The following is a 16,369-nucleotide window of genomic DNA, read 5'->3' as shown; positions in this document are numbered from 1 at the left end:
CGACGGCTCGTTTGTAAGGGGCGGTTACCAACCTCGTCCCCAGGGTCTTCTCGTTATCCAATATGGCGGCGGCGGGAGAGAAAGTATGTGTGCAACGTGATCAAAACAAACAAAGTTGAACGGTGCTAAGTGTTGCTGTCGCTGATCTGTTTTGCATTGCCCTATTATTTGCAAGCTCTTGTTAACCCGTCACAATGTGGAAAAAGATTGTAATCGGGCTTTATCTTGCTACACAAATAGTGTTTACCCTTCAAGACACCTGCCTAAGATTTGAATATGGACGGGATTATGGAGGGAGTTCGTTGAGTTCAAAATCTGGAATTTTTACGGAAAAAAGTCAAGGTTGTGGATGTTCGGCGTTAAAGCGAAATGGCCCCCTAAGAGGAGAAGCAATTTCTCTAAATAAGGACAACAAAGATGATGGAATGGAGTTTAAACCTGCTTATAAACGCACGAACCAAATGGTTTTTATCAAGGGTGGGAAATTTACGATGGGCACCGACAAGCCCTTCCTACCCATGGATGGCGAGGGGCCAGCTAGAGAAGTGACAGTGGATTCCTTTTATATGGATATTTATGAAGTCAGCAATGCAGAGTTTGAACTTTTTGTTAATAACACTGGCTATGTAACAGAGGTAATAAGTTAGTAAACTGTTAGTGCTGTGAAATGAAGCAGCGATCCGAAAAGTGATTAATTTTAGCAGTAGTCATTGCTGGGCCCCCTCTCCCGTAAAGATGTTTTTTTTAAAAATTTTTTTGTTGCGCTGGCAAGGCTGTGCTCTAAGGAAAATTTCAGGGAGCCCTTCGGGCTCCCAAGCATTCTATTTAAGTCACCCAGACCTCAAGTTGGTCGCCCGAATAAAAATTTCCGGGGCCCCTTTGGGCTCCAAAGCATACCAGCTGGGGTGCCCAGGCCTCTCAAGTTGGTCACCCGAGTACATCTGATGAGGAAGTATTTTTTGAACACACGCGAATCTTACTCGTCTGCTGATCACCAAACTCGGTAATTTTAGCTTTTGGGTTCCACAAAAACCCGCTTGTTGTCTTATGAAACCCATCAAAGTTTTCGTGCCATTCAGATTTAAAACCAGAAACGTGAGCAATGCCGCGGAATTGTTTAGGTTTTAAAGAGAGAAAAGTAAAAAAATTCAGCAGGTTTACGTAAACTTCATTAAGATCTTTGGGTCAAACATAGGAAAACTGTGCTTTTTACCTGTAATACTAAACTTGAAAATAAATTTTCAAAAGGTGAATCAGTGCGGCATGAAATATAATGTGACAGAGTTTTATACGCGGTTGATCGAACTCAAGTTCCCGTGAAAAATACCGTGAAACAGTGAAACCGCCGCGGCCCCAAACCTATCGTTTTAATAAAAAATAAGTCATATTTAATTTTCTTTTCTATATTATCACTGAATCTTTTAGGATAATTGAGCTTTTCGTGGATACGGTCGAAGCGTAAACCAGCTCTTCTTTCCGTGTTTTTATTTCATTTTTTTGGCCGCTAAATTTATCCTGCATGCGAATTTAGTTTTCGATACGTAAAATGCCAAGACAACGTGGAACTGCCCTGTTTCTAAAATAACAATAAAAACGATCAGAACAATCATATCTTTTCTTTTTATATTTCGTTATCTTATGTAAAGGGAAGAAAACAATCATAAGTTATGTTTTAGCCAAGCAGACACATGGCAGCCAAAAACCGTAAAAACATTATACTTGCATACTGGTCAATACAGCAACTTCCGTTTTATACAAAAATAAATTACTCCGCGTCGCCTGCCGCGCTTTACGTCTGTCAGAAAAGTATTGACAGTTTCTCCTAAAAACTGCACTTAATGAACCATTCTGTCTGAAAGAAAAAATTTTGAAACTATTTTAAGCAGCGGTACAAATCGAAATCCTTGCCGCTTGTCACGTTTAAAGTGATGGATTATGTTACGTGTGAAATCATGCAGAACGACCTTTGAACATCGACGTGCGCCCGTTTCTTTCGTACAACATTCGTAAAAACATTTTCTGTAGGGTTTATCTAAACTCTGACTCAACAAGCCAACACCAGTACGTTAAATTTTTCTTCCTGATTAACTGAACACTGCATCAGAAGCAAGAGTGCCCGGCCGGGCAACCGGGAACTTTTTTTCAGTCGCAATGTTAGGCGCCTCAGGCGACCGGGCGCCGTTAGAGCACAGCCTTGGCTGGCGTGTGAGTATCAAACACCATTTTAATAGAGTGTTTTATCCTCCCTGTTTTTTTTTGGTGGGGGAACTCCCTTAAAATTGTGCCTGTGAAAGGCAAAACGGACATAAACGGAAAATTTTTGGTCCTTCGGACCTCAGTTTGGTCCAAAAATAAGGGAAGGGGGGGGAGGGCGGTCCCCCCGGGCCCCTACCACGGGATCCACCACTTAGTAACACTCCTCTGTCAGTGATAAAGTGTGATTTTATACCCTATTCTAGTAAGTCAGAGAGGCAAAAATCATATCCTGTTGAGTGCCAGGGACATACCCATATAGCCCATCTATGAGAGTGGTTACGATCTTCAACTTATTTTCTAGTAACATTGTTTTACTGTTTGAGGAAATTTTATTTGCATTGTAAGAGTGAAATCCTTTCAGTTCCTTTGTTTAAATTCATATTGGTTGATGGATCACTTTGAATGGCTTTTCATAATATTATTATGATTTTAACTTCCATGTTTCAATGTAGGCTGAAAAGTTTGGGGATTCCTTTGTTCTAGAAGGAAAAATCAGTGAAGAGATCAAGAAGGACATACACCAAGCAGTGAGTTGAATTTCTTCTGATGGAAGTGTTTACTTCCTAGCTAGTGGGGATAACCAATAAGAAAGAGATGGACTTTTCTTATTTTCTATTACCAGGTTGCTGCAGCACCATGGTGGCTTCCAGTCAAAGGAGCTTACTGGAGAAATCCAGAAGGACCTGATTCTGTCATCAAGGACAGGTAAAAATTACACTTGGCACTTGAACTTAATACAGTATTGGCAGTGTGCATGTACATGTATAGTCACTGTGACAGAGCTACATTTAGTTATGTACAGGGCAATGGGAGACCTCTCCAGCTAGTAAAGATACCAAACTTTGCACAATCTACACCTAATTTTTTTTCTGCAAAAAATAATGACATAGGGATGTTAGCCATGTGGCCTGCTTTTGACGGCAGTAACATAGCAAATCCAGTATGCAGTGTACATCCCCAGCATCACTGTCACTGTCACTGTCACATGACCTTTTCTAGACTTACAGTTGTAAGACTTCATGTGAAAACTGTGTAACAGTCGTGGGCATGTACTATTAATTCTGCAGTCTCTACCAGGGTTTCTTGTTCATGTCAATAGTCTAAACAAATTTAGCAATAAGACAACATGACAAAAATGCAATTGGTTTGGGCAGAACTACAAAACCACTTATTTAACCAATAGGACAACAGCAAATACACCAGATGTCACAATTATTTGGTATCTTCAATAGGTTTTCACATTCCCACTTGACATTGTTGTCATTGCTAAATCTGCCTACTATTTTTAACTGCGATGTAAAACTTGCAAAATTATTTAATAATTATGTTTTTGCCATGCACACTTAATTATCTTGATCTAATACACAAGCCAATGTGATTAACATACTATGTTGTTGATAAATTAATTTTAGAATGGACCACCCAGTACTTCATGTCTCATGGAATGATGCTGTTGCATTTTGTAAGTGGGCTGGTAAAAGACTCCCAACTGAAGCTGAGTGGGAATATGCCTGCAAAGCAGGACTCAAAAACAAGTAAGAGAGAGTAACAGACTGGTTGAATAATAATATTATAACTAACATATAAAAGCATAATTATCAAACTTCTTCATTGTGTTTTTACCGTATGCTTTTTATACTTTTAATATTCCTTATCAAAACACCTCATATACTCCACTTTCTTGCTACTGCCTTTTGATCCATAGTTCTGCACACATGCAAAGCTTTTCAGCAGTTTTTTTAGCATTGATTTTAATTAATTTTTACGAAAAAATAATAGAGATTTTGAATGAATTACAAATGTGTACCTACTTAAATATAATGGAAACTATAAAAAGGTTTGGTAATAACAAGGACTTACTTCTTAATTATCCCTTTTTGTGTTCCTTTTTTGGTAGGAGCTTTGCCAAGGTGCACCTCTATTTAAAATAAGTATTGATATCTTAGATTGACTATAATTTCAGTTTACTAGGAAAGAGAAACATAGAGATATTTGAATGAATTCAATGGATTGTCTGTAATCTTATATGTTGGATTACACTGTACTTTGATGACTCTTATAATAATGTATTTGTTAAGGACTTTCCTTTTTGTATTCTCATTTTAACTGCCTTGAGGTAACCTTTAAAATAAATAATTTGATGTATTGAATAATTAAGCTGGTTTGAAATAATTTATGATTAACTCTAGTTGGTAATGTGTGGCCAGCAAAACACTCACCCACAGTAAGCCGTAAACTGCTCAAAGGAATTAAAGGAAAAAAGCATATAATATCTAAACTAGTGCATGTAAATGTATTGATTTGTTTTCAACATCTCTTAAATGTTTTTATTACCTCAGAAAATACTCTTGGGGTAACAAGTTCAAGAAAGATGGTCACCACATGGCAAACACATGGCAAGGAAAATTCCCAGTTTATGACACGGGAGAGGATGGGTATGCTGGTACAAGTCCTGTCACAGCATTCCCATCAAATAACTATGGCCTATATAACATTCTGGGGAATGTGTGGGAGTGGACTCAAGATTGGTGGACCATACGACACTCTTCTCACTTCCAGGAAAATCCAGTAAGTTTAAACTGATCCACGCGACTCAATGGATAGATTTCATATATCCAGCAATTGCAGGTAGTAATGCAGTATAGCACAGGGTTAGTTAGCAATGATAATATTTTACTTGGATCATTGGGTTCTGTCTGTCGTGTTCTTTCTTAAGTGAGCTACTTGCTCATCATATTGAAGTTTAAGATGATTGTTGGTTCATACAATTCATATATTTATAATTATGTATTTAAATCACAGCCCAAAGTAGCATATTTGTAACAATATTACTTATACCTGTTTATGACCCGCCAGTAATATATTTAGAACAAGTTATGCGCAGAAAAAAAAAAACCATTGACAGCTTGCACAAATATCTATATCGCCTTTTTTTAGGAAACATTAATTTTGCGACGAGAATGACCAAGAATAAGAGTGCTAAGCGACTGGGAAGAAGTTGAAAATTAAAAAAAAAATTAAGAGAAATGTCAAGCTGTGGTTAACGATTGCTTTATTCAGCCGTATTAAAAAGAGGCTCGGTTGTCTCATTTTCATTTTCATTAACAATCCAGGAATCGATAAGAAGCGGAAAAAACTATCGAGAGCTTTGTTTTTGTTCGCTTGTTTGTTTGTTTTTGTATCATCGCACATACAAGTTTTGTCTGTAATAAAAAAGGGATTAATGAAGATGTTTCCAAGGGCTGTTTAACTCAGCATAGAAGCGGTAAAACAAAGTCATTACCACATGCATTATTTAACAGACTTTTGTTGTATAGAAAGGGCCTTTTTCGGGAAAGGATAAAGTGAAGAAAGGTGGATCTTACATGTGTCATAAAGTAAGTTAATCTTCAATTTCTGATATTAAGCTAATCACCGAAATATTATAATATTGCGGACTGCATGGAGATTCCAAAAACGATAATTTTTATCCTGTAGAAAGTCCTGCTACTATATATTTCATTGAGTAAAAAGTCTTGTATTAGGATTAAAGTAGAAAATATATATGTACAATACATGTATTGCCGTCCAAGCCAATTCTTCTTTGCACCTCGCCCCCTTCCTCGAAGTTAAATGCTCGGCCCCTTTTGTGATGTTCTTAATTCTTTGCGGCTGATACCTTGTTTTGCTAAACTGCAAAAAGAGAAACTATAGAAAGCTTGAGAGAATTAAGGCTCGCTCCTCAAACTACGGGCTTTTACATCAAGTCGAGTCAAACAAAAAAGATGACGGTCTTAAGTTGAAGATGGCTGGAAGGTGGAAAAGATTTAAGATCGTTATTCAGAGATATCGAAGAATAATACACAGGGGCATCCAACGGGTGTTTTCTGTAAATGATCTAGCCTGCGTAGCAAGCTCCCTCTCCCCTCGCGTGTCTCTCTCTCTCGCGCCCTTCTTGCGCCCACTACTTCCAAGCGACTGCTACGGAGGCTATGAATTATGTGTTCGGAGAAGCAAATATTGCGTATAATTTTCTACTGCTTAAGTACGGCTAGAAATTTCTCATGACCGTTCCATTCAGGTACAATTTTCGAAGCTTATTATGTAATAAATGCCCTACGATTTTCTGAAGTTTAATTTCTGACATTTTACTCCCTATGTTAGGCTAATTTTCGTAGGAAAAGGAAACCCAAACTTTTCGGATTCAAAACTGTGACAGAGAGAGGAACAAGAACAATCCTCACTTTTGTAAAACGTTCAATTGCATCTAAAATTTTCGGTAAAATGATACTGAAGCCCATTTTAAGTTTTAAGAATTTTAAGTTCTCCTAGGATGACTGAACAGTTACAAATGTTATGGCGCCGCTAAGAATGTGTTTCTAGATATTTAAATTACTCTGGATAGCCTAGAAAGAGTTTTCAATGAATTTAGGAGGAAACCATCGTTGGGTGCCCCTGAATACATTTGATTCGGAGCAAGGTGTTTAGCAATTAAAAGTGTTACATACATGAGTACTTTTAAAAGAATAGAACGACTGGCAATCGGCTTTTTTTCTTAGAATTATGGCAAAAATTGGAAAAACTTGTCCCGAAAAAATCGAGTTCGCGATCGTGGCTCGTTTGTCTCGTACGTTTTGACAATTCCAAAACAATCTCAAGGCTGAATTCAACATCACTTCCTATTTGTGGACTTCAGCTCGAACGTTTTTTTTTAACTGTTTTAATTTTTTATCGTTTTTCTTTCTTGTTTCAGTCTTACTGCTATAGATACCGTTGTGCAGCGAGAAGCCAGAATTCTGCCGACACCACTGCCTCAAATCTTGGATTTCGCTGTGTTAGCGACAAGCTCCCTAGTGAAGTCAGATTAGTCACATAGGCGTAGAGATGTTTGAAATTTCTATTTTACCTATTAAATAATTTCAATTCTGTTAAAATACAAAATTATGCATCATAAGCTTATTTCCGACGGTTTCTTTTTTCTTTTTGCGTTAACCATTGTACTACTAGCCTAACAGTGGCTTAAATTAACAAAAACGTCTTCTTGATATTAAATTGTTGTTCAGGCCCCGGTTGTTCAAACGTTGGATAGCGCTGTCCACCGGAAAAAATTACTATCCAGCCGTTATAAGTATTGCGGAAAATACGTTTAATTACACTATCTACTGGATAGTGATTTATCCGGTGGATAGCGCTATCCATCTTTTGAACAACCGGGGCCAGGACCATAACAAAGTTCAGAAAGAGAAAGGAAATACTTTATCATTATAATTGCGTGCTAACGTCCTCTTTAGAGAACGTCGATAAGAAAATTTCACGTCGTAATCGCAGAATGGCGGTAAAGAAAGATACCACATTGTCATAGGTTTATGTGGGTGTTCCACCTCCAATGATGAATTTTACCGCATGCAGGGGTCTAGGGTCCACCTACTTAAAACCTTTCTGAAAAACCTGTTAACATGGGTGGTAAAACGCGCAATATAGTTCTTCAACTCGTTTTGCAGCAAATTGAACGTTTCTGTTGCCCGTTTTACCATTTCCTTTAGTCAGTACTTCATACAATGATGAGCAAGGCATGATTATTAGTTTCGGGTGCTTCTTATAAACTTGCAACTATTGCTGCTGCCCCAGTCTAGTTGCCAAGGTTGAATTGGAAATCGAAGCCTTAAATTTATTTACAAATAATCATTACAGACTCAACAACTTTATGTTTGTTGGAAAATAGGTTATAGACAATTTTATTCAATTTTATTACGAACACAGAGAACACAGAGAAATCGAAACAAAGAAGTACAGCAACAACTAACTTAATAGGACATAAGTAATTAATTAAATGGATAAATAAATGAATAAATAATTAATTACACTGCAGATATGTGAGCAGAACAGATAACTATATGTTCTGCTACTGGTCAAAGTAGCCCGCCTCAGTGGCTTCTGAATTGAATAAAGTAGTTATCTACAAATAAACTTTAAAATTAATTACATTTTGTCCGAGATGTGACAGAATTACAAAATGATTTAGGATAATATATAATTTAACATTTGTTTTGTTTGAAGGCTTCTTGAGGGCACTGGCAATATAACGGTGTCTCGTCAAGGTGATAACGCGCTGGTTCACCAGTTATCTTTGCTGTAAGAAAGAGAAATTTTCATTAATAGATAGTTTTAGTGTTGATGATGAATACGATTTCCTCATTTGACTCATTCTACCGTTCGTCAAGATTTCAAGACTTATACTTATTTGAAATGTTTACTTCAATGACAGACGTTCAGTGGTCACATGAAAACCGGGTTAGTTTGTTAAAGTAGAAGTGGTATTGTTGATAACAATAAAGGAATTATTCAATGCAGTTTAGTACTGTGTGCTTTTTTACTGTGTATACAACGTCTAATGTGATTGCGCGTTGCGGTGCACTGACCCTCCTGTAAGCGTGACCTCATATCTCCATATTGCTGGACTGGCGAGGATTCATCCTCGTCGGCGGCAAGCTCTAGTTAAAGAGTCTGGCACACGTGGCTGTGACTGTAGGCTACCTTTTTCGTTACAAGTTAAGTTAAACGACAAACCTAATCGTCATCATCGGGCAGGCCGCTTGATTTCCATTGTCTTCATATATCTACGTTATAACCTGCAAGATTCTTCATACCCCCGTTCGTTACGCTGTTTAAACAGGTAAACACAAACGTGAGTGGCAGTTAGTGCTATGATCCATTCTTTTATTCCCCTATTTTACGTAACTTGGACTTTAAATTACTCTTAGGGAAGTTTGCTAGGAAAGCCTGGGAGTATGTTTTTATCCATGAACGGTTGCTACAGCTTTATCTCTTGAAAGCTGTGAGTTTTTTTAATACACATCACATTATTCCTCTCATGTAATATGGTACAGTGACCCTACTCACTGGGGAGAGTTGTGTGAAGTATGAATGAATAGAGCATCAGTTTAGAATAGAACATACAAAGGGGTTGGTGACTCGAGCTACATCATCATGCATCATGACCAAAACTTTTCGTATATCCCCGGCAATCTAAAGACGAATACACTGATCCACAGTGACTAGCCAGGGCTTTTACACTGAACAGCTTAACTGGTAGCGTGCAAAGCAGGCGTGTATTTTGTAGTGCGAACGATTTGGACATTGAGACTAACAGAGAGTTTGGGCGAGTCGAAAAACTGATTTCACGGGAGAGATTGACGGGTCAGAATAGAGGAAGGGAGGGGGAGGAGAGGCCCATTGTCCTCCCCTCTTCAACTGTTTCATTGCAGCCAGTTCATGATGGTGGCCGCGATCAATATGTAGCTCTGGGTCGCACTTTCGTTAAAAAATAAATAAATAAATAAAAACACCTGGCTAGATTTCAAAAATAACATTGCAGTTATGAAAACCGAAATAACAAATATATTTTAACAGTACTACAAGCTTTTGCATGATGGTGTACCGGTGGTATAGGTGCCGATTATTATAACAGACTGAACCTAGTACTGACTGAAAAGACACAGTGTATATGTATGAATTAGTTCAAATAAAGGGATATGGATCAGGTCAATTTGAGGGTGTGATGGTACACTGTCTTCAATCCATCCCAGACTTCCAACTTCCTACAACTTACTTGTTATTGCTTTCAAGGGGAACATCACTATCTGAAATTATAAAAAGTGTAATTAGAACAAAATTTAATTTTTCCCATACTATGTTAAGGTTACCGAATAAACTAATATTGAAACTCACCTTCATGATGATATCTAACCTTCCGTTGTACATTACATCATTTAATGAGCGCATTGCTATTGAAATTTTTTTGAGGAAAAATTCATTAGGTTATTTCCGAGTTGCGCCAAGCCTAGCTGTTTCAAAGCGAGGCTAAGAGGGAAGCTATTGTTTTTATTGTCATACACTGATAATAAAATTCATTTTCACAAGAAAGATTTAGCACTTAGCCTCATTTTCAGAGTGAAAGATTGGAAGTCGGAAATGGCCAAAGAGACACTATTACTTAAGAGTCACCAGAATACTATATGATTAAACACCAAAGATGATCCATGACTATATTAAGTAATTGTGATATGAGAGTAATTATAGAAACTTTGATAATGTCCCTTCCATGCGTCTTGACGCTTTTATAACGATTCGTGTTTCAGTAAATCAAATGCTAAAAATAAAAACGTCAGGAGTAAGCTGAAAAAGAAAGCTTGTTTAACTTTTTAATTTTCAGAAGTCGATATAGTGTATAAAATGACTTCCCTGCCAGCCCCATCCACCCGGCCCTCTCTTGTGTAACGTGGCGGGGGGAGGGTAACTCCCGAAAAAAAAAAACTGATTTAAGAATATTATTGTAATTTATCAAAATCACGTTCAGAATGCCGACTAACCTCCGCTTCTTCTCTTGTGTAATACATAGGAGATCAAAGCCAGTACAACAGCTAAAAAGACCACAAAGCTTAGCACGCATACAGCGAAGAAAACAGGTTTAACTGGAAGTAAGAAAAAACACATAACAATCACAGACATCAATCAACGCGTAGCATTCTCAAACGGCCTGTCGACGGATTAGTGGAAGCTGTTAACGGCGGCTAGAGAGTCACATTATTAAATCATTAAAATATATTATTTTCCAATCGTTCACCTCAAATAATCTACTTATTGTTAAAACATCCATGCATCGTCTTTTGGTTCAAATTATCACTAGCACTAATTAAATAATTATTTGTTGTTGCTTTATTTTATTTTGTTGGCATTTTTTTCTAATAATCGGCTCCTGTCTTGCAATAATCCTTGGCTTGTCAAAATTGGCGTATCTTGAGAAGGGAAAAATGTTTGAACGACCATGCCCTTAAAGCCTGGTTTTCACTAGCGCTTAAGCATAAGCATAAGCACAAGCACATGTGTAAGCGAGTGAAAACTGGGTCGACATAAGCATAAGCACAAGAAAAACGGACAAGTTTGTTCTTCTTGTGCTTGCGCTTATGCTTATGTCGTAGCTTTGACTAGTGAAAACTGGGTCGACATAAGCACAAGCAAAAGCACAAGGCCGTGGACCAATCATACGTCACTTTGACCCAGACCATGCGAACTTATGAAAAGCAATAAGCGTCCGCCATCTTATTTATCATTGGGTTGAGGAGGGCTGGCATCGAAAATTGAGTCAAATATGCCATTCTGCGCGTGCGTTTGTCCTTATGCATATGGTTATGATTAATGGTTATGAATTAATGGTTATGAACGCATGCTCTGTATCGCTGTTCGAACAACACAAGTCGTACATATATACAGCTTCATTTACTGAACAGTTTCCAAAGTTGCATTCGGAAAGCAATAGAAATTCCAGCTACTGTATATCCACCTTTTGGATGAAATCACTGAAGACTAAAAAACCTGAATTATAAGTACCTTTTTCGCAGTCATTTCCCTCGAAAAAGGCATTACATCCGCCGTCTTTAAGTGCTAAAGACAAAGGAAGGAATAAGTATATTTTAAAAATGCACATAAGGGTTTTTCCAAAGCCACCTCGGATAAAGTGGTTGAAGTTCATAGCCAGACCACAATCTTGAAGTAATGGCCGGACTAGAAGGTCTGCTCTTTGACTGAAACCGGGAAGCATTTAGTTAAGCAGGGCCTCAGTCCAAAGGGACCCATATTTGGTCTCTGAGCCTAACGGGCGGGAAAGGCCCCCGTCCCAAAATCCGCGACTGAACTTAATGGGGCTGTGATTAAGTGCTGCATGGTTAGTTTATTTTTTTTTATAATGTTAATTACACGTCCTTAGAGCAAAGTTCGTATGACCTTGAAAACGATGGTTTCGGTAAGTGTTCGTTACTTGTTTTATCAACCAATGGATGAAAACATCAAAACACATTGAACTCTTCGTTTTCCCGCCAAAGAAAACGCTAATTTTTGAGAAGGTATTGTTCGATTGGCCAATCGTGTTGCAGTATGACGTCAAAGCGAAGTATCGATTGATTTCTAAAAAGTTCTCTGGCATGAAGTTTTTTCACCCTAGCGTTTGCTTAACCAACCAACGTGACCACGCGAGTTTGTCAGATCCGTTCGATAAACCAATCAAATCGCACTATTTCCGTTCGCTTGTTGTTTCTGTTTTGTTCGCGCGTTGTCATTTCAAGGCCATTAGAAAGTCGTTCTATTTGCTAAGGAACTTCAGACTGAATTAGTTGTGAATGACAAAATCACAGCTTTGAATTCGTGTCAGAAAAATGTGTTTTATTTCAAACGTCACAAACAACCGCAAAAAAGCTTTGAAAAACTGTTTAAAAAATTGTTCATCTGTGCCTCCTTTTCTACTTCCTGTGTTATTTTTAACTTTATTTTACCGTTTTGAGAGGTTATTTTCATGTTTTAATCAGTTTTTTGGTAGTTCCCAAGGTTTGAATTTTCGTGACACAGCTCATTTAGATAAACCATGTGTAAGTTATAGCATCCAACAACGACGGGCCGGGACAGGTCTGGCTGGTAAAACGCTCACAGTTGCTCCCATTAAGATATATTCCAAAAAAATCCAACATACATCTCATCTCTTTCTTTCTTCCAGATGAAGTTAAGTTAAAGGTTTGTTTTGATGCAGTAGGGGACGATCTTTATCAGGTACGAATGCATAAGTGCGTACTTGCCGACCCAAGGCACTGTGACCTCACCCTTGAAAAAAATAATTCTTAAACATACCAACTGCGCAGTGACTTCCTTTGAAGCCAGAAACACAACTGCAAACATATCCATTCACACGGTCAATACATTTCCCACCATTTTCGCAAGGTTTATCAGTGCAGTCGTCAATATCTTAAAAACATAAGATGTGAAAACGGATTTGCAGTATTCTAATAATCTCATAATTTATATAAAATCATCGAAAAGACAACTCTTGAGTATTATTACGTTCACTAAGTGCTTCAGAAGAAAAACTTATCAGCTGATTGTTATAATTGAATTGTGCCAGGAACTGGCGTAGAACTTGCTTACCAATACTGCAATTCTTCCCCGTGAATCCAGGTACGCAGCTGCAGTTAAAATCATTCACAACATCTGTGCAGCTTCCTCCATTTTCGCACGGTCCACCAGCACATTCGTCGATATCTTAAGACAGGAAGGAAAATAATAGTGATTATATATATTTTCTAGAAAAATGCTCGACTGAAAAATATAACTAACACGATGTTTGTCTAAAGGGTTTTAATGGTTGAATGTTTAAAACGAAACCCTCTTTCCTCCTGTCAGTCGCTCGTTGGTATAACAGAAATGTAGTGAGATGGCTCATGACTGCGACTGCGAAGCGCCTTCGCGAAAACGATTTATAATCTTGTCACGCGCAAAGCGCCCGCGGGTCATAGCGAGCTGCAAACTCACAGCGCCCATGTTTGTAAATTTCCGATGGTGTCCTTCATGACTTCATACAGTAATTTTTACGTCACGGCGCATTATTTGTTTTTAGGCAGCATGACCAGGGCGCACTTCATGTTGAATTCATGAAGGGCAAGAGAAGTGCTGATGTGTTTATTCATCGTCTGTGAAACAATGTTTACGATCGGTGAATCACGAGCAATTTCCCATGCAAATGACACAGAACAGCAAGCTCAACAAGTGGCTGGAAATCCTCGCCGGCGACGATTATCCACCAAAACTACTTTGGAGAACGCCAACTAAAATTCATCGGGAGCGGAGAACACGACGACAACATTGTTAAGCTCTTATACTATATCTGGTCGGCACCCTATTGCAGTCTTTTATAATATTGTTTGATTTTTCGTTATGTATGTTAAGAAACTCTTACTGATAGCATTCAGTAAAACCATGAAGACGGCGATTGGCTTACCAATACTACAGTTCTTGCCCTTATATCCAGGGACACAGCTACAGTTATAATCATTCACAGCATCTGTGCAACTTCCTCCATTGTTGCATGGTCCATCAGCACATTCGTCGATATCTTAAGCGGAATGTAAAATACATAATATACTTTGAAATTGGATTAAGATTCAGGATGCCACTTGATACGGGTTGGGACACTAAACTGCTCCATAACCATTTTTTTTTTTTTGACTCATGTTCACAGGCTTGTTATAACGCCGGCGCGAAAATCAAGACTTCACATGAGAAGCGTAAAGATTTGTAGCATAACAAGGACACATCCAGTCCTCGATCGCTTCAATTCAAAGGCCGGGATACTGAGCACAGTCAATAAAGCTATGGCTTCTTAAACAAAAAACACTAAAGTTAAGACCGTAAGTTGAGAGTGATCATGAATGTTGTTGCAACTGATAACACAGGGCTTTTTCCTTTAGAAAGAGCCTCTCTTGGCTTTACCTTTAAACGCTTGCTCAAATTGTATCTCTAAAAAGCAATGTAAACTGACGACAATGGATAGTCAACATATGAATATAATAGATCTAAGGTGACTATTCTATAACATGGAGAATTGGCTTACCAGTACTGCAATTCTTTCCCATGTATCCAGGAACACAGCTACAATTAAAATCATTCACAGCATCTGTGCAACTTCCTCCATTTTCGCATGGTCCATCAGCACAATCGTCGATATCTCGAAGGAAATTTAAAATTGGGAAAATATATATTTTGTAATATTTTAAGAAATAGCTCTAATACTAAGTTTTATTATCCATCCATAAAAGACTGTAGTCGCTTTGGTTTCCCTCTCCGGTTGCATTGACTTCTTCCGAATACCCCATATAATCACATTCGGTTCGGCCGCTAAAATGATTTTCAAATTAATGCTTTAAGGAATGCGTCCTCCCAGGCTACTCCGTTTCAATAAATCTATCGACTGAATCTTAAAAAACCAGCTAGCGTTGACCAAATTTAGAAGGCTTTTGCGAGATCAGTCTGATAAATGTCGTCATCATAGTTAGGATAATTCCCAGCATTCTGGCCTAGATCTGCATTTTGCTGCATTTTACTGTATACATATAATTTATGTACTTTATTTTTGCATACATCCTTTGGCCATCTTCGCCCTCAAATAGCAAGTTAAGAGCTAGACGAGGCGGGCAGAGTGGAAAGGTTATAGCAGTCGTAAATATTAAATTAAAAGACGCTTTGAAGATTGTATTAAAGAACTAAATAAATTATGCGGACGGATAATGGGAGTATTCCAAAAAAAACAAACAAACAAAGAAAAACAAGCTTGAGTAACAAAAATAGTCTTGCAGGAAGTCGTGGCTGCAGATTTTGCAATTTTTTGTAGCAGATGGGCACTTCAACATAATCATCCTCTGTTTCCATTATCGAGAGCAATAAGTCATGAAAAGTTTTTTAAAAGCTCATGTAGTGATTAAATCAGTAATTAATTGCTGTAAAAAGCATGATTCTTTAATTACATAAAGAATTGGCTTACCAATACTGCAATTCTTTCCCGTGTATCCAGGAACACAGCTACAATTAAAATCATTAACAGCATCTGTGCAACTTCCTCTATTTTCGCATGGTCCATCAGCACAATCGTCGATATCTCGAAGGAAATTTAAAATTCGGAAAATATTTTGACATATATTACGAAATAGTTTTAATAATAATTTTTATTATCCATCCCTAAAAGACTGTAATATAATCGCTTTTTTTGCCCTTTCTGGTTGCATTAGTTTCTTCCGAATCGCCCATATAATCACATTCGGTTCGGCCTCTAAAATGATTTTCAAATTAATGCTCTAAAGAATGCGTACTCCAAGGCTACTCCGTTTCAATTAAATAATCCACCGACTGATTCTTAAATAACCAGCTATCGTTGACCAAATTTAGAAGGCTTTTGCGAGATCAGTCTGATAAAATGTCGTCATCATAGTTAGGATAATTCCCCGCCTGCTGAGTTCGATATGCATTTCGATGCATTTTATACTCATGCAGTTATTAAGTCAGTAATTAATTGCCATGTAAATAAAATGATTCTATTTCATGGAGAACGTCGCTTACCAATACTGCAATTCTTCCCCGTGTATCCAGGAACACAGCTACAATTAAAATCATTTACAGCATCTGTGCAACTTCCTCCATTTTCGCATGGTCCACCAGCACATTCGTCGATATCTTAAGTAAAATTTAAAATACATAAAATATAATATACTCTGAAATCGTATAAAGATTCAGGATGCGACTTGATACGGGTTAGGTCACTAAA

General features: G+C 37.8%; 2 protein-coding genes across 2 annotated transcripts in view; one reads left to right on the top strand and one right to left on the bottom strand.

The window, feature by feature from the left end:
- Nucleotides 1–67: 67 nt before the first annotated feature.
- Nucleotides 68–7,223, top strand: LOC140948315 (formylglycine-generating enzyme-like). Its single transcript, XM_073397544.1, has 7 exons — nucleotides 68–635; nucleotides 2,709–2,783; nucleotides 2,879–2,961; nucleotides 3,669–3,791; nucleotides 4,596–4,824; nucleotides 5,574–5,633; nucleotides 6,989–7,223. Exons 1-7 carry the CDS (start codon nucleotides 195–197, stop codon nucleotides 7,109–7,111), a joined length of 1,134 nt encoding a protein of 377 aa, XP_073253645.1. The 5' UTR covers nucleotides 68–194; the 3' UTR covers nucleotides 7,112–7,223.
- Nucleotides 7,224–9,680: 2,457 nt separating this feature from the next.
- Nucleotides 9,681–16,369, bottom strand: part of LOC140949195 (uncharacterized) — a 28,223-nt gene continuing 21,534 nt past the window's right edge. The window contains exons 26-33 of the mRNA XM_073398423.1: nucleotides 16,165–16,278; nucleotides 14,666–14,779; nucleotides 14,054–14,167; nucleotides 13,204–13,317; nucleotides 12,910–13,023; nucleotides 11,623–11,676; nucleotides 10,605–10,706; nucleotides 9,681–9,875 (exon numbers count right to left, since the gene is read on the bottom strand). Coding sequence (XP_073254524.1) covers nucleotides 9,841–9,875; nucleotides 10,605–10,706; nucleotides 11,623–11,676; nucleotides 12,910–13,023; nucleotides 13,204–13,317; nucleotides 14,054–14,167; nucleotides 14,666–14,779; nucleotides 16,165–16,278 — 761 coding nt within the window. The 3' untranslated portion in view covers nucleotides 9,681–9,840. The remainder of the gene's footprint in view (nucleotides 9,876–10,604; nucleotides 10,707–11,622; nucleotides 11,677–12,909; nucleotides 13,024–13,203; nucleotides 13,318–14,053; nucleotides 14,168–14,665; nucleotides 14,780–16,164; nucleotides 16,279–16,369) is intronic.

The sequence above is a fragment of the Porites lutea genome, chromosome 9, assembly GCF_958299795.1.
Source record: "Porites lutea chromosome 9, jaPorLute2.1, whole genome shotgun sequence".
NCBI lineage: Eukaryota > Metazoa > Cnidaria > Anthozoa > Scleractinia > Poritidae > Porites > Porites lutea.
The sequence above is the reverse complement of the archived record's forward strand: the minus strand, read 5'-3'. Positions and strand labels throughout refer to the sequence as shown.